General features: G+C 46.5%; 1 protein-coding gene across 17 annotated transcripts in view; it reads left to right on the top strand.

The window, feature by feature from the left end:
• Window positions 1-18587, top strand: part of TRAK1 (trafficking kinesin protein 1) — a 116194-nt gene that overhangs the window by 37468 nt on the left and 60139 nt on the right. Inside the window, exon 1 of one of the 17 annotated variants that reach the window (XM_006181322.3) lies at window positions 14079-14423. The exons of 13 other annotated variants lie outside the window; for them this stretch is intronic. In XM_006181322.3, coding sequence (XP_006181384.2) covers window positions 14360-14423 — 64 coding nt within the window. In that variant the 5' untranslated portion in view covers window positions 14079-14359. Of the gene's footprint in view, window positions 1-14078; window positions 14424-16030; window positions 16208-18587 lie in introns of those variants that run through there. 3 more of the 17 variants (XM_032459140.1, XM_032459142.1, XM_032459139.1) reach the window with 3 other exon arrangements.

The raw sequence follows: 18587 nt of genomic DNA, 5'->3' as shown, positions 1-18587 counted from the left end.
TCTACAGGTGAGGATACTGAGGCTCAGGGAAGTTAGGAAGCTTGCCCAAAGCCACAAAGGCAGTCAGGTAGGGTGCTGTGTTTCAAACCTAGGTTGTCCAGTCTAACTTTCTGCCTTAATTAACCATTCTCTCAGAGAAGCTAAATGAGAAAAAAAAAAACCTCTTTTAGGAAGAAAGCTCATTTGGTAAACATGAGAAAAAAGCAAACCCTTAGTTTTAGAATATGTCAGTAGCTTATTTATAAAATATGTGTGCAACATATTAAAATTTCACTTTTTTTCTCTCAAGGTCACTGTCCCAAGTAAAACAACCTGATGGAACTTCATTTCAAGATGAAGTTTCCTTCTTCCCTGAGGTTTTTGCCCCTATGTCCTGTGGTCTGTAGGTCGTGCTTCCCCAAACTCAGGTGGTGATGACCCCTGTGTGCCATGGATTTTTCTAGTCACACAACATTGAGTGGATACCCAGCCATGAGGGTTGCTGTGTTGGTGTGTAGGTGGCTGTGGCTCCTTCTGGTTCCTCTTTTCCAGAGTCCGTTCTTTGAGGTGACTCTTTGGTTAAGGAGCATTGGTCAAGAAAAGAAATCTCTGTCTCAAGTACACATGATCTGCTGACCACGTCAACTCTTGAGTTTACCTGAAACAGTCCTTTGCCTGAGAAGAAGGGGAAGGTTATGAAGCAAACAAGAGTTTCAAGACATTATTCCATTGTGTGCTTTTGCCATAAAGTATTATTAGTGAGTCAATCAGTATATATTGAGTGCACCTGACATCTCTGGTGAACTTGACTTGTTTGAGTGCGTGCTGAGGTCTTCTGGTTAAGGGAGTGAAAACATCTGATGATTGATTTTGTTCCATTACCTACCCCGGGACTTTGCACTGGGTTGGGTCAACACAGGATGCTCTCGAGGCCCTGGGCTGGCATCCTACACCGAGTTGTCTACCTTTCTTGTGTGGGAGGAGTGAGTTGGGCCTGGGAACCCACATATTAAATCAGCTTCCTGGGCCATTTAAAAGAATTTTTTTAATTAAACAAAAAAATTAATCCAACACTAATTGTACAGATGGGACACCTGCACCCAGAGTGATGTCACTTGCCAGGTTTTGTGCCACCGGCTGGCCCAGGACCAGGGGTTGTATGTAGGTCTCCCCCTGCTCACCTGCACACTCTGGAGTGGTGCCACCAAATGGAACCCACAGTAGGTGACGTGCCTGCATCTCCGCCTCTGGTTCGGTCTCTGCATCTGCTCAGTTGCAGGTGTAATGAGCGGGGGTACAGCCACGTGTTGCAGTTGACTCACCCAGGACGCATCACAGGGGAGACGGAGCCTGCCCAGGATAAGGCACGGGGTCACAGGGCACCTGGCGCAGGGCCTCGCTGGTGGGAGCGGGGCCGTCCTCCACCCTCTGCACGGCCACACCTGAGCTCCCTCCGCCTGGAGCAGGGCCGACTGGGACCTGCCCTCTGGACACTCACCTCGTGTGTGCACGGATTCCCCCCTTTCTGACCAGTCCATCCAGCCTCTTTCACCAGTTTTTCCTCCTCTTCCTCTGAGCTTCTCACTCAGTAGCTCTCAATTCTGGTGCACCTAGAACACTTTTAAAAATACACCCTCCCTGGGGAGGAAGGGTACAGCTCAGTGGTAGAGCGCATGCTTAGCATGCACGAGGTCCTGGGTTCAATCTCCAGTACCTCCTCCAAACAGAAGAAAGTAAATAAACCTCATTACCTCCCCCTTATAAAAATGCACCCTTCCTGGGCCCACACCCTCAGAAATAGTCATTTTAAGCCTGTAATTTCAATTTCTAGGCGATGTGCTGCTCTCAGTGTTGGGACACCCAGCTCGCTTCACTCCATGTATATATATACACGCCCTCTCTTCCCAAGACTCTATTTAAACACCAGCTGCATGCTGGCGTCCCCCAAATTTATGTCTCCCCCAACTCCTTTCCAACCCTGTCTCCCATCCAGGCCTGTAGACCAGGTCATTAGCTTAATGTGTCCACTGCAAAAGTGGATTTGCCCCCACCATACACGTTTGTCCTGACACATGTGACAGGGTTTCCCCCATTTCCATAGCCTCCTGGCCTTCACCCTACCCTGTTCATTTTTCCTGCCAGTGTATCCCAGATGCCTTCTCTGCCCCTGCTACCACCACCCTGGACAAAGCCCCTGCCACCTCGCCCCTGGGCTGCTGCAGTCACTCTCCCTGCTTCTGCTTCTGCTTCTCAGCCAATTCCCATCGACTTGGCAGCCTGGCTGATCTGTTTGCGAAACTCAGGTTATGCTGCTGCTTTGCTCCCTGTTGCTCTTGGGATAAAAGGCAGGGTCTTCAGGACCCCTGACCTAGTAGCTCTTGGCTTGCTCTCTAATGGGCCTTACCCCCACTTCCCCTCCTGCTGCCCCCTGCCCAGCCACCCTGGTGCTTTAAGACCCTTGGACGCATCAAACTTGCTGCCAGAGGCTCCCTCTGCCCCTCTCCCCTTTCTTTCCTGTTCTTCACATCTCAACGCAAATGTGCTCTCCTCAGAGGGGTAGAGTCCCCCTCACTCCTGTCACCTTTCCTTTTTCCTGCCTTTATAACTTTCATCACGGTATTTGCTTTCAAAGCAGTGACCAGTAACAATGATGTCACATCTATTGAGTGCGTCCTGTCAGCCAGGGTTGTGCCAAGCGCGTTGCCTTCCTGAGCACGCTGGGATGCATATGCTGGATGCAAAGTACATGATTTTCTTTTTGTTGAGTGGTTTTTCCCAATCTTTTGCAGTTGTTCCATCCAAATCGAATTGGCCATTTAATCCTTAATTGCATCTTTCAAGGTATTAAACTTAGCTTTCCTAGAAACAACTTTCTCTTTTTACTATTCATAAAATAATAAACATAATTATGTAATTACATTAACAAGTGAAACGGGGAGAGGGGAAGGATATAGCTCAAGTGGTAAAGTGCATGCTTAGCATGCACAAAGTCCTGAGTTCAATCCCCAGTACCTCCTCTAAAAATAAATAAGTAAACTTAATCGCCTCCCCCCACCAAAAAGCAAACAAACAAACAAAAAAACAATTGAAACAGATATGAAAAGTTTGGGAACAAACCCAATTGACGGTGGGTAGGGAAAAGCTCAATTCCTAGGACCCCAGGTGCTGAGGCACAGGGTACTGTGGTCTGGTGGCCAGTGGGGTCAGGAAGCCGTGGGCACTGGGCTGTGTGTTCTGCAGGCGGCGAGGCTCCTCATTATGGTTGGAGGTCAATCCAGGAGTACCTGGAAATAGGCTAGTCAGTAGCGCGTCCTGTCGCTCTAACCGAAACGAGGAGCCTGCTTATCACGAGACACAGTCTCTAGGCGCTCTTGTTGGAGGGTACCAGGGTGATCATTAAACACAAAAAGCCTGACTCAAAAGTGCCAATTTCCCACTGGGAAATGTATGTACAGCGTGTATCTGTGTGCAGTTGTGTCCGCGGCAGTCTCCTGATTCTTCTCCTCTGACCAGTCATTTCTAAAAATTTGTTTTTATTTTTGGCAAATCTCTTTTCTCTTGCGTCTGCCTAGAGGCGGACCTTTGGTAGTCTTCCGTCTCGGGCTTCCCCTCCCTCGTGGCTCCTTTGCTCTAGCTGTTGACCCCGCAGGTGACTTCTACGTCTCTCTCTCCGCCCACCGCACGTGTTGCTGGAATCTCACGTGCACCGTACGTGCGCTTGGCATCCTCACAGTGGCTTTCCTGCCACCTGCCCGACTCCCACAGAGCCCCCGGGCCCTCAGCAACAGCCCCAACGCCCACTCCCTCCCTTCTGTTCTCAAAGGCATCTTCTCCCCTTTCCTGAACCCATGGACGATACCCCAGTTCTGAGACCTGTTACTGTTGTCACCTGTAAGAAAGTCGTGGAACCTCTTTGAACCTCAGTTTTCTCTTTTGCGGGTATTTAAAAAGTCCTGTGACTCTCTGTCGGTGAAGACATGGCGTTGGGAGGTAGTGCCCATCTCTGATTTTCTGGGTAAGAAAGCAGGGACGCTTGTCCCTGTGTTGCACAATCGTGGCACCTACCCAGTTTCTCTGCTCTTTAGTGCATGGCCTTTTAATGAACATAAATGGTCTTTAAAAGGAGTTAGTTTTGTTTTTTTTTTAAATTTATAGTTGATTTACAATATTGGGTTAGTTTCAGGTGTACAGCAAAGTGATTCACTTATACAGATGTGTATATCTACATATTTTTTAGAATTCTTTCCATTACAGGTTATTGTAAGATACTACATACAGTTCCCTGTGCTAAAGGAGTTAGGTTTTAAAAATAATAGATATTCTGGTCATAAAAGTATCTTGATTTTAAATGATTTAACAAACATGAAGACAAACAGATCACTAACTTAGCACCCACTTCTCATTTTTTTTGTGAAGTATTTCTAGTTGTTTTTTCCTCCAACAAATATATTACATATTTGGGCACATAATGCTTTTTTACTTAATGGTATATGTTGACCATTTCCCCATGACATTAAAGAGCACAGTTGTCACAGTTACTTAGTATCACATTATTTATATCTAATCATTGGTCTGTTATTAGGAATCCAGGCTGTTACTGATTTTTCCTCACATAGCACATGAAGGAACATCCTTCTACATAAGTATTTGTGTACTTAGCTCATGATTTTTTTTTAAGGTGTTTTTCTAGAAATTGACTTACTGGGTTTGAAGATGTGACAATTTTTAAGCGCCTTTGAACTAGATTATCACTGACTCATAGATTAAATATTTCCTTAAATTAGTGCAATAAAAACTGCGTATTCTTGATCAGCCTATACTGAGTCATGGAGTTCATGGGAAACCTGATGGATACGTGTTAAGTGAGTGAGTGAGCAGGTGGATGTGAATACACGTCCTGCCCTGAGATTTGAAGATTGTTGGATGCCTCCTTCTTTGGGTTCAGAGATCTTTTCGGGCTTTATCTCTAATTTCTGCTGGATGGTTTGTAGCGGATGGTGGTTAATGATGAATAGAAAGGCCATCCACCAAGCGTTTGTCACATTCCTGGCCCTTTGAGTCCTCCCAGCAGGAGGGGGTGGTTCTTCTCATCTCCATCAAAAAAAAATTATTTATGTATTTGTTTATTTATGAAGGAGGGGGAGGTAATTAGGTTTTTATTTATTTTTAGTGGCGGTACTGGGGATTGAACCCAGAACCTTGTGCATGCTAGGCATGCGCTCTACCACTGAGCTACACTCTTCCCTCTCATCCCCATTTTTAAAATGAGGAGGCTGAGTTTCACAGGCACCGTCCGTGGGACCGTCTGTGGCCTGCCCAGGGTCACAGAGGCAGGATGAGAAGCAGATCTGGGCCCAGCTGGACCAAGCCCAGGCTTATTCTCGTCTGCAGCACGGTGTCCCCAGAGCTGCCCGGACTTCCTCTTCTGCACCGTCTAGGGTTAGAAAAGGTCTTACGTGCTTTTACGGGGCACTTAACACGGACAGCATTTCACCTGGTGTGAGCTCTGACTTGTAATCTTCTTACCTTTAAATCTGTTTACTGCTAAGACATCAGGTCACGCAGTACTTAGAAAACCCCCCATTTGGTCTTTAAGAAGTCTGAACACAGCCTACGTGTTTTCTTACAAGACATCTGAGGAAGAGTCTTGTTTGTACAGGGTGTCACCCGTTAGTGAATGTTTGGAAAATGATAACAGTGGGTAATGGTCATGAAGGAGATGACTAAAGTTTATGTGAATCTGGTTAATCATTTAAAGAAATGCGTGTGTGTGTATTTTTTAATTGAAAGTGTTTTCAAGGGATCAACTTAAACTCTTTACCAAGGGCAGCTTCATGAGTGACGACAGCAGTGCCTGTTATCTATAGAGTTTAACTAGAACTGAGAGATTCAGCGAATCCCTGTGGGGTAGGTGATGACCATTTGAGGTTTAGGTAACTTCCTTGATAGTGAAGGTTTTTCTTTTTCTGAGTGGTTCTTAGGGAAGATGAGTAGTCAGAGACCCAGCACTCAGTCCTGTGTTAGGGGGCCGCGCCTCCATCATCTGCCAGCTAAGTGTGTCACAACATTAGGCAAATCGCATAACCCTTTGGACCTCAGATCTATTATCCAGAAACTAGTTAGCATTAAATATTGTGTGATTCTCTGAAATGTGTCTGGGAGTTTTTCACTCCCTCATCAATGGTATCCCACAGTGAAACTATTTATTTTTTTTTAATGTCAGTTTCTTTTTGTGTTTTTCTGTATTGTATAATAGGAATGAAGAAACTTGGAACTTTACTTTTTGGTGCTTAAAAATTGCAGTGTATTGGCTTTTTCAAATGAAAGTGCTGTTAAAATGCTTTCAGATGATAATTCTGGGAAAACCTTAAAGAATTCTCAAATGGAACACTATAGAAATAGTCACCTAGCTCTCTAAATATGTTTTGAATTGCCCAGAACTTCTCTCAGTAAGATTGAGGTGTGTGCAAGGCTCAAATTCTAAAAGATTTCAAGTTGCTGAGAACAGCTTCCCTGCTCATTGAGTAGCTCCCATGAGGACAGAGCCCACGTCTGCTTTATGTTCAAATAGGTGGAAGTCCTCAGCCTGGTGCCTTGCATTGAATAGGTGCTTAAGAGATACCTCTGAATAAGAGAAAATGCAAAAATGTGTTTTTCAATTAAAAAAACAAGTTTTCCCCTCTCTATCTTTTTTCTTTAAAAAAAAAAAAACCCAAATTAAAAACCACGTATAGAATAGAAAGATCATTTTGTTGCCACTTTCCAAAGATCACCTTCATCTAATTAAAATCCTAAGTGAAACAAAAACAGAGGCCCAACAAGGTGCACTGAGCCTGTGCAGATTAAAGGGATAAATAACACACAGGGCTGGCCTTCTGAGGGGTGGGGGTCAGAAGTTATAGAAGATCGTGGCCAAGAGAAAACCTGGGTTGTGTGTGTCTGTGTGTGTGGGTGGGATGCTGTGCGGAATGTGGGCTGACACTGTGGTGGGTGGGGTGAAAGAAGGAAGGAAAGGGAAATGATGAGAATTGGGAAGATGGTGCAGCGGCTGAAAACGGGATCTCATGGCCAGGAAAAACTTTTCATCGTCATCTGCTAACAAAAATAACACCAAAATGTGTATGTGGACTGAATAAAAAAAACCCCACAACCTAAAAGTTGAGAATTGTGTTTTACTTGGAGGACGAAACTGAGGACTTAAGTCTGGAAGACAGCCTCTCAGATTGCTCAGAGGGTGGAGCCCAGGGAGCTCCCAAGAGGTTAGGGAGGAGCCAGATACACTGTAAGAGTTTTGCAACAAAAACCAGGTAGTTGTAACATCAAAAGATTACTGTTAATATAAGAAAACCGGGTATCTCAAGTTAATGAATTTAGCGCTCTTCTGTGTATGGGAAGATGCCAGAGTCGGGCTGGTTGGAATCATTCCTCTCATGTGCACCTCAGCTGTCTAGGGGCAGTCTCTTGGTCTTCTCCATCCTGAGTCCCCTCAGGGTGCATGGTCGGGGTGGCTGCAGGGGCCGCTGGCTTGAAGGCCCAACATCCTTTGTTTACTTATAGGGCAAGTGACGTTTTTCATCTACTTACACAATAGATTTATAAATAGTTGCCATGAATTTCTCTCGTGTAAATGCCCACGTACTGATTGTGTCCCTCCTGGCATACTCAAGACCTGGCCATTCTGTGACAGGTGAGACCTCAGCGAGCCCTGAGAATTGAGTCTTCTCCCTTCTCTTGCTTGCTCCTCATGTGAGTGGTCTCTTCCTTGCACCCATTTTCACTGCTTTCAGCTGCACAGAAGTCTGCAGGGTCAAAGGTGGAAGCAAAGACCCGCTCTCCACATGCCAGCCACACGCAGTCACGTGCCTCCCACTACTAGCCCTGCCCCAGGTGTGGGTCTGGGCAACCAGGCGCTCGAGGAATTGAAGGTGCCTATCTCTGGGAGGAGGTCTGAAGCAGCTGCATGCCTGCAGGGTGCTGCCAGCAGCAGGAGCCCTGGGCAGGGTCTGGTGAGCAGGGCAGCGCTATTCATTCCAGTGGGCAGGTTACCCACTGGACCCCTAGGCTGGCTTTGTCACCTGCCACCTTTCATTCTTTCTCATCAGTCCAGATTCCAGTGTCTAGTAGCCTTTTCTTTGAAGAACAAAAATGCTTGGCAAGTGACTCTGTACAGATGGTCCATTTTCCTTTGCTTGGGAATCCAGCATATCTAAGACAAAGCTGGAACGGACTCAGGTGGGAAATTGACATGACGGCTCAGTTTGCAGCCCCCTCCTGGGTGACCGGTTCAGGTCAGAGTGGTTCTGAGTTACGGTTTGTGTTCCGAGCTTCTGGTTTGTGTTTTGAAGCCTATAACGTCTGCTATATGACCTCCTGGTCTTAGGACTGAGAGGTCCTGAACAGCAGGAAACAAAGTTGGAACCATGCAACACATCCGTACTCTGTTTTTTCTCCGTATCCTTCTCAGCTGTGTGGGTGATTTTAGTGAGGACTACACCCAGGCTAGGGTGCACTTCAGCTCTGCAGTGCTCCATCGAGTGCCGTCTCCTGCCTTTGTTCTGTCCCTACATTTCCCCTCGAGGTGGGACGGGTGCCTGCTTTTCCTGGGCCTGAAAGGAGGTGGAGATGATTGGGGGGGGTTGGGGTGCAGTTAACAGCAAGCTGTTCGAACAGTTAGCAGCCTGCCTTCTGCCGCGGGAGCTTGGTGACTGGCAATGGCAGTCTTTTAAAAAATAAAGATCAGAAAGAGAACTCTGCAGAAGCATCCTGTTAATTTTTTGTAGCAGGTGGAGGGAAGGCCTGCTTGTAAGTCTGTTTCGCAGTCCCGCTGCCCCATCAAGAACAGAAGGTTAGGAAGCCCCTTTTCAGCCTTCCCCTCTTCTGTCTCAGGCTCCTGGCTGCCCTTGGGTGCAGGTGGGAGGCCGGCAGTACTTCCTGATGGAAGGAAAGCTCTGGAGACTGGGGGTGTGTTGCAGACCAGGGTTGGAGTCTGTCAGTGGTTTTACTTCCAGGCAGGAGGGTGGAGCACAGGGAGCTATCCTTCTAGGACCTGCTTCTTCAGTTGGCCTCTCTAGGGTCCGGGCATGACCTGTGCTGGTCACCTGGGGGCACTAAGGATGGTGACATGCGGCTGTAACAACTGAGATGCTTTGGGGCAAACTTATTACTGCATCTTGAATGACTTGATCCAAAATCGTTAGTGTTTATTCACTTTTAAAATGTGTTGAGTAACAATTTACTTAAAATTCTTATATGTACACATATGTGTATGCCTGTGAGTACATAAGATTCTGTATATATGTGAGTATTTATGTGCTCAGACAGGTCATAATTAGAAACTTAGAAATTCTTTTAAATACTTGAATTTGATACAAATTTATTTAATTAGAGTCTTTTTAGCATTGCAGATCAAATCTATTAGTTTCTCGTAAATGCTTACAGAAGAGAATCTATAGCTGACCCTGCAGCCCAGCATTGTGTCCTCTTCTTCCCTGGGGGTACTTTGTGGCCACAACATCAGATTTTTCTGTTCTTTCACCCCCCTCCTCATTCCATATCCGACTGACTTATTCATAGCCATCCTACTTAGAGAAATGTTCATACAATGCTTTAGAAAAGATACTAGTGGCAGAAACAGAACAGTCATGCACACCCACCCTCCCTTGCTTCTTAAGGTGGGTTAAAAATATCTTCCTATTATGTCCCCCTTTCCTTTATATGTCAGTTGCCTTGTTCACTTGGTTGCCCTTTCTGTTTTGCTATTCATTGATATTCATGGCCTTTACGGACTCAGCCTGTTCCCTGTAACTATTATGAACTGTGTTCTCTTTTTGTTGTTGGAATTATCGCAAGCTGGTGGGTAGTGTCCTTGAAAGCGGACTCCTGTGCCCTCTCACTTCTACCCCAGACCTCTTGGAGTGGTGATTGGCTGTCATGCAACATGGTGTTGCAGGCCCATTTTGATTTTTCCTGCCCCAAAACAGAAATCGGCACCTCTCCAAGGAGCCCTGTTAAGATTTAATCCAAGTCTGGGTGCCAAAATGTGGATGTGCTGGTGACAGGTGGACGTCTGTGTTGGCCACTTTTCTGACAGACCTGGAAATAGCAGGCCTACCTCGTTTTACTGCGCTTGGCTTTATTGCGCTTTGTGTCCAGATGCTCTTGGTTTTTTGCTGAGCGGTCCTGGGCCAGTGACGTAAGCTTTCTGAGCCCTCTTGCCTTGTCTGCTCAGTGAGGGGTTGTTAGGTAGCAGGGGTCTGAGGAGTGAGCGAGATGTAAAGGGCTGATGCCTGGTGTGCAGCCAGCACTTCTAAATGGTGTTGGGTGAGCACGAGGGTGAGTGAGGCGGGCTTCTCTGAAGCTGCTCCTGGGACCTGTCCCGTTTACTGATTCTCCTGGATCAGGATGGGGGGAGCCCAGGACCATCAGAAGAGGAGGTGCTTTTTCAGCTCTAGCAAGCCTGACCAAGGGAGAGCTGTAACTCCAGGAGTCTGGGGACTCTTGGAGAAAAGTGTGGATATGAAGGCAGATACACCTGGATTTTAACCTCAGAACCATCTCTGCTGAGCTGTGGGTGGATTACTTTATCCTTCTGAGCCAATCATGTGGGTGATTTGGTGTAGATGTTCACTTTGCTCGATTCCCATAAAATTCACCCATAAATGATGCTGTTTCCTTATTTATACACACTGGTTTTCTTTCTCTCCCACTCTCTTGAAAAGTGAATTGAGTCTGTGCAGCCTTTGGATATGATGTAAATTGTGTTCAGTCATATATTACTATTTAGAAATGTCCCGTCCCCAGACTGCCACTCCTGCTCATTACTGTGAAGTCAGTGCCTTTTAATTATGCTGGGAAAAGCTAGTAAGTGACATTTCTACCTCGTTTCCCTAATGATAGGTTAGGAAATTGTACTCTCTTCTTAATTGCTCATACTGGCTTTTTTTTTTCCTTTAAGAATTAGTGATGAAGATGATCACAAGTAACATTTGTTGCAAACTCCCTTTGTCCCAGACAGTGTGCTGAGTGCTCTGCCACGCATTAATTAATTATCGCCTCCCCCCATCTATGTGGCAGGTGCTGTAGAGTCACCCCATTTAGCAGGTAAGACTCAGGTGTCTAAGAAGGTCAGAGTGGCAAATGAGGAGCTGGGACCAAACCTCAGGCCATCTGACTCCAAAAGCCCATGCTCTTAGCTATGAAGTTAAACTGCCCACCATTCATCGTCCATCCATCTATTTGTCCATCTGTCCATTAATTTTTGCCTTTATGGTGATGTGGGATGAATAAAATACGTATTTTTAAAATTTAGCACTGGGAGGTAAATGTGCCAAGCCTTTGTTTAAGGGATTTCTCACGGCACCTGACTCAGGTTTCTGGGATGCTTTGTGGAATTTGCGTCTCCTGTTCCTTTATTACATCTTCATTTTATGAATTCGTGTTGGATCCCCATCCCAATATTGGATTGAACCTGCTGAACACGCTGATTTTGAGGAACCTGTTAGCTGTTGATTGGTTTATTTATGAGGCTGTAGTCATCTTTGTAAACACCTTAAGAAACTTTAAACAAGCAATACCTCGGAAAACCTTAGGACGTCAGCCCCTGCTCCACCTGTCCTGAGGGGTGACGTCCAGGAGGGCCGCCTGGTGATTTCCTGGGGGCTCCTGAGAGGTGCTGTCATTGCAGAGAGAGACCTGATAAAGGACGGGAGGGAGAGATGAGAGATGTTCAGATAATGGGGGCAGTTACAGCAGGAATTAAAATCATTGGCTGCTGACTTTAAATAGGTGAATGTCCTAGAAAATTTTAGTTGTCTCTCCAAGTTGGGGTCAGGGAGAGGGAAGGGCAGGGATTAAAGTAAGTGAGGGTCTAATCTTGACTTTGACCAGGAAGACTTTGGAGTTTGGTGGGGCCGCCCTGGAGGAAGAAGATAGGGGAGCGGGGCGCAGGTTCTCCGGGGTATAGGTGACAGCCAGGGGACCGCATGACCTAAGACAGTACCATTTCCTTGCCACATATATTTTCTGAACTTTCCCAAAAGCTTGTTTACAACTTGAGCCGAGATTTATCACCAGCTGTCTTTAACTTTCCCTTCCCCTTCTGAGACCTGAGGAAGTTCTGCTGCCTGATGATGCTAAAGGGACAGGAACCTGCATCCTGCAAGGGGATAGGACCTGCTCTCACAGCGTAAAGGCTGGGGCACCTGGCAGGTGGGAAGGTCTGTTCGCAGCATCTGGGGCTGGTGTGCAAGCATGGTGAGGAGACGCGGGGGCCTAAAGTGCGAAGCAGTACTGGGACAAGGAGAGGCTTCTGGAACAGAGGTGGGGGATAGGAAATCCCCCATTAAAGGACTCTCTGCTTCCAATGACTTACTCAGGAGGACTGAAGGAGATTTATATGTAGTATATATTCTGCCTACGATTCTGTATACAGGGTGTGTAATTGTGTGTATGTCTATACACACACAGAGTTTTCCTCTAAATTTTCTACTCCTCACCAGCACAGACAGGCAGATATATACACACACGCTAAGAAGTCCACTCCTGCCCCATTTGTCCATCTTATTGAAGAGCCTCGCTGTGCAGCGTGCTCTGGGGACAAGCAGCATTGCCGTCATGTGGGAGCTCGTTAGAAATGCAGAACCTTGGGCCCAGCTGCACACCTGCTGCATCAGGATCTGCACCTCGGCAAGAGCTCCAGGTAGTTCACTTGCACACGAAAGCCTAGGAACCTGCCCTAGAGAGATGCTTCTTCCTCCGCGTTCATTCACTGAGCTTCATGTGCCGTTGGGAGAATAAAGGGAGGTCGTCCCTGTTTGGTCACTGTGGAAAGAAAGAAGCTTGCTCTCTCAGAAGTGGTAAAGGGTCCTTTTACTGTTACTCATTTGCAGATTACACAGTCTTAAGGAGAAAAATAAGAGGAAAACTGAACCAAGGCCATGCTTGTTGCTGTTGACACCATGGCTGGTGAGGTTCTATAGGTAGTTTTGCTTTAGGGCAGTGGTTTTCAAGGGAGATTTTGCCCCCAAGCGTCCTTAGGCAGCATCTGGAGATGTTTGGGTGTCACATCTATGGAGAGAAAGGATGGTGCTTCTGGCATCTAAATGGGTGGAGGGCAGGGGTGCTGCTGAACATCCTGCGGTGCCCAGGGCAGCCTCCCGAAACAAAGAGTGACCCGACCCTAAGTGTCCGTAGTGCTGAAGGCGAGAAACCCAGATTTAGGTGATGAGTTTAACCTATAGTAAGTCTAAAATTTGTTTAATTATTCGTTACTCATTAAATGAAATATTTCAAGCTTGCTAAACACTCACTAAATGTTAACTCCAATCTTTTTTAAGGAAATGAAACATTACCATTACTTTATAAGGACAGTTTCAAAGTCCCTTTCCCTCACTCCTTCCCCAAAGGGAACCATCTTCCTGAAGGTGGGCTGTCTCCTTCTGGTGTATATTTTTGCACTTTGATTACACGAGTAAGTGTCCATGAAAATCGTCCATCATATTGCAAGGGCCCCTTTGCAGTGGTGGTCTCCTCTATTTGTATGTTGCAAGCTCTTTTTCCAGGAGTTTGAGCAAAGGCATGAGCAGAGAAAGGACTGTGTTGAAATGAAAACGTTTCCATTTTCTGAGTAATTTACATTTTCTTTAGATGGTGGTCAAACAATTTTAAGAAAAGGTGTTTACTGTTTAGAGTCAGGTTGAGGAAAGAAGTAATGGGTGCAGATTTTTTAAGATTGCAATTTTTCTTTGAAATGCAGATTCTATAGTGACCCAGAATTAAGCGGATAAACTTGTCCTGACAATTGTTGGAGGTGATGATGGCGGTTAAGGTTCCCAGCACCGTCCTTCCCCACCCACACCCTTCTGTCTCCCAACGTGGCACCTCTCAGCCCCTGCTCCCAGCATCCTTGGAAGACATTTCCTCCATCTCCGCATCATTTTTCAGAGCCGGCCAGTTTCTATGGCAACTGTTAGATTGAAAGATGAGCGGGAGCGGGAGGCAAGGCTCGAGTGAGACCTCAGGGTGGTGGTGTGTGTCCCTGACGTCACCCTCTGTGCTTCCGGATAGGACGATTCTGGCTACTCCCATTCAGGGCTGCTGGCCGGGGCTGCTTTATTAGCAGGGCTGTCAGGGTCTCTGATAGCTGTGCAGACTGCCTCTCTTTCTGCTCCTCCTCTTCCTCTTCCCGCTGCTACAGTTTTTCTTTTCACTGCCCCCTTTCTGTTTGGCTCCAGACTGTCGTTAAGAATGCACAGTTTAATTCCGGCGTGTTTCAGGATGCTCTTCTGCCCAGCGTTCTCGGAGGGCAGGGAGGCATGGCAGCGTTTCACTTGATGTCGATGGCGCTGTGAAGTCCATTCTTTCCTCCGCGAGGATACTGACTATGCAGAAATTTATTGAAGCGGATTATTATGAACTAGACTGGTATTATGAAGAATGCTCAGACGGTAATTATGGCTCCTGCAAAACAGAGCTGGGATGTATAGGGCCATTGTCTCCTTCTGGGGAAGGGGGTGTCCAGGAACCTTCCTGGGGAGATGGGCGGAAGGAGGGGCACGGGGGGACCAGCTCCGCCAGCAGACAGGCACGCACGGCTCTGACCGTTGCAAAGGCATGAGGGAGACAGCAGGTGGGCTGGGCTCATGACCCTGGGAGGCTCCTTGGCAGTTGGTCTGAACAGGAGATGGTGTTGGTGTGCTGGGCTTGTGAGCATCACACTTCAAGGGATTGAATTCTCTCTGGGGTGATGCGTGTGTGTGTGTGTGTGTGTGTGTGTGCGCGCGCACGCGCGCGCAAGTGGAGATGTGGTCCTCATTAGGGTCCAGGAAATAGTATCTTCAGGAGGTGGTTCCCTGGACTGCCAGCAGCAGGCCTGGAAGAATCCGCCCTTTCCTGAGCCCAGACCTGGGGTCCCCTACCCTGGGAGCTTGGAGAAAAGGCAGAAGCAACCTCCCATCTGGCAGGAGATTCAGATGAATTTTGCTTGTGGGATCCCTCAGAGATGGGGGTGGGGAGATGCTGGGAGAGGCAGGAAGAGCCTGTATCCTTCGCCCGCGCCCCGTTGTGCAGGGAGGGTGTGGCACATTCCAGAGGAGACTGGGTGGAGCTGATGTGGCTGGACTGGCCTCAGGAGGTTCGAGGCACCTGGAAATAGCACCCAGGTGCATTCCCAGGCCCCAGGGGAGGGGCGTCAGGCATCAGATTGTATATGACACAGTTCATCAGTCTTCTTTAATTTCTTCTTTCAAGTGACCCTCAGTCACATGCCTTTACATACACGCATGCACAAAAAGGACACGATTATTATATACACTTAGAGGGTCCATTCCCCAGTCATGACAGTTCCCAGCCACGCTTGAGCCATTAATAGGTAAGGTAACTGCTTTTTAATTGCATGGGGAGTTTCAGATTGCTCTGACACGACTACATTTGATTAACCTGAATGATGTAACAGTCTGGGACCTGGCCTCATTAGTAACTACATAATTATCTTTTTATCTGCTGATTTCTGCCTTGACTGTGGGCTACAGGAGAGGGCTTTCTTGGAGAAGAGTTGGGGGGTGGGTATTTAAATGTGCTGTGAAACTTCTCCAGCTGAGCCCCACTGTCCCCCAGCATTAGAGGAAGGCAGCGTCATGTTGGGACCACGTGCGTCTTTAAACATCTTGAGTGATGATGATGGTGGGTCATTCACAGGGTCTTGAGGGGAAAAGATGACTCAGTTTTTTTCCTTTTGGATATATTATTCTTGAAGCAAATTCCTATCCTATTACCCAACTCCAGGAGGCAATTATAGGGGTGTTTCTGTTCAGAAACCATCATTGACCTCTTGTAGTTTTGGTGACGCACTAAACCCTCCATAACTTTTTGAAGTACAGACCGCAGAGTATTGGATACAGCTGAGCACCTGTCCCACGGCCTGTGGATGTGTTGGGTGTGGTCATGGCTCCCACGGAGCCGTCCTAGAAGTGGGGGAGGAAGGTTTCTTACTCTTGACCCGATTGCTACACCATCCAGCTCTCATTACACCCTTGTCCAAGGCAATGAAGCCAGTCACTCGCAGTGGTCAATCTGGAGGGTGAGAGGAGGCCTGCTCTTATCTAGGCGTCTGTCAGAAGGATTTTCTCACTCAGCCGGTTCTCAGTTAAGTCTTTTGGCCCCGAGGCAGCCAGATCTCTCTTCATCCAACGGAAAAGGAAAATGGAAGATGAAGCAGCTCCTCTGTCCAAGGGTAAATAAATGTTGATTGCAGTTACTGTCTGAATGTGTGTTGAGCAAAAAATACTTGCCTTTAGCCTTCATTCCAATTTGGATGAAGCAGAGAAGGCCATTGGGACAGAATTTACTGGGACAACTGGCATTTTCATAATGTCATTTTAAAGATAGTTAGCAAAACAGAGAATAAAGGAATGGAAGCCCAGAACTAATCTGGTTTAGGAAACGCCACAAAAGTGGCAGAGAAGGGGTGGTGGATTTCAAGAACATGCTCATTTTGTGGTTACTTGTTTATACGTGTCTAACTTGTTGGGTACTTTCCTGCCCTCACCAGGTTAGTCTGGAAGCAAAGACAATTTGCCTATGTTTGTATTTATCTTTAAAATTGCAAATCGGCCTTTGAATAGTCCTTTCATCTCCTGGTCCTGAACTTCCTGGTGAGGAGGCCAGGTAGGAGTTAGACACACAGCGTTGCTTTGTCACTCTTATTGTTTGTTGTTCCAGTCTTTAATGAGAGAAACTTCTGGAGAACTTGCCATACTAAGAACAAAAGACGAATCAAATGTTTTGAAAAAGATGCAAAATCATCATTTATGTCAGAAGTACTGACTCACACTTAAATGGCAGGGTCAGCACTGAAAAAGTAACACTTCTGGGGCGGGGAGGGGGATATAGATGGCAGAATGATTAGGGACCCCTCTTTTTTTTTTTAATTTCTTTGAGAACATTGTTTTAATTGGTTGTTTCATATCAGTATAGGACTGGGACTTCGTATAATTTTTTGTTGTTGTTGGGGGAGGTAACTGGGTTTATTTCTTTTTAATGGAGGTGCTGGGGATTGAACCCAGGGCCTTGTGCATGCTAAGCAGGTGCTCTACCACTGAGCCATCCCCTCCCCACTAGACACCCCTCTTTTAAAGGTGTAATTAAGAAATGGCTGAAGAGAGGAGGTTATAGCTTAAGTGACAGAGCACATTCTTAGCATGCACAAGGTCCTGGGTTCAATCCCCAGTACCTCCTCCAAATAGAAATAAGTAAACCCAATTACCCACCCCCTCAGAAAACAAAACCAAACAAACAAAAAGAAATGGCTGATGTTTTCTTTCATCTTTGAGGTCTAGGAGAGCTTTGTTCAGTCCAGTGACTGTATCCTTCCCTTTAATCAGTTTTAGCTGTGAAATCTAATACTCCGCCTCCCCCAACCCCCCCCCCAAACACACAAAATTAGACCCAAGAGGGTATGAGAAGGAGCATCAGGCAGGGACTTAGAACAGTAAGAAATTGAAGGAGTTGATTGCCCAATACCATAGAGTAATTTTTAGAGATTTGAAATAACCAGCAATCAACACGGTGCAGCCGTGGCCTTCGCAGAATTTGCACACAGGTACTCAGTGTTTACAGTTTAAACTCTGATATCAAACAGGGTCCTGGTTATCTCTGTTGGATGTGTCCCATCTCTAATTGCAGGAGCCCCTGAGACCTGGCAAGTCATGACCACCACCCGCTGATTAAAAAAGCAGATTTCTCAGACTCAACTCTAGACCAGGAGAGGCCCTGAGAAATCTGACTCTTTAGTTCCTGCTTTAAGCGGTTCTTTACATCAGGTGTGTATGTGAAACTGTGTGCCCGTGTCAGTGGAGACCAGCCCCCGGCACAGGGGTCTGGAGGATAATTCTTGAGGCCTGTCGTGGAGTCTTAGGCTGTTTTATGGCTCTTCCAGTCACTTTTAAAAAGTATGCTTATAAAGAGTGTGAGGCCTTACTAATTTTCAGAGAGGCTTGGGTTCAGGTGGATATCCCTAAGTTAAAGAAACAGAATACACTTTTTTAATTGTTTTAGAAATAGGTAGAATGGCAGAAAGTGTCTGCTTTTGAGGCCTATTTTGCATTCTGCATGGCTGTGTGATGTTGACAAGATTCAAGCAATGAATTTAAAGATGACATTGACTTTCTTCAATGATTCGTGAATCCAGCAACATGCCATCTAGCAAGTAGGAAGGAGCTCTGAGGAGCTGTCTAAAATGGAAGGCCTTTATAGACAGAAGGGGACAGGGACAGGAAAAAGCAGATTATCTCACTGGGGGATGGATGGGGTCTTTCAGACGGATTACTGCATTAGTGCTGACCAGGAAATTCCACACTGACTGGTTAAGTCTCCATTCCTGGGAGACGCTGAAGCTGCAGTTACGTCAGGTATTAAGTCTTGGCTGGCTGCCCCATGAAGCTGAGCACAAATGACTCCATCTTTAGGTCTGTTGTTTCTTTTTACCAGTGACTGGGACCTCAGTGAGCCTGTCAACCCAGATGTGCCACTTGGAAAATGGGGATAACTGACAGATAACTGACCAGAGCCATGGTGAAGGCGGATCAAGCGTAGCAGTAAAGTAAAAGCTCTTT

Source organism: Camelus ferus, chromosome 17 (assembly GCF_009834535.1).
Source record: "Camelus ferus isolate YT-003-E chromosome 17, BCGSAC_Cfer_1.0, whole genome shotgun sequence".
Lineage (NCBI taxonomy): Eukaryota > Metazoa > Chordata > Mammalia > Artiodactyla > Camelidae > Camelus > Camelus ferus.
This window is presented reverse-complemented; position numbering and strand designations above follow the sequence as displayed.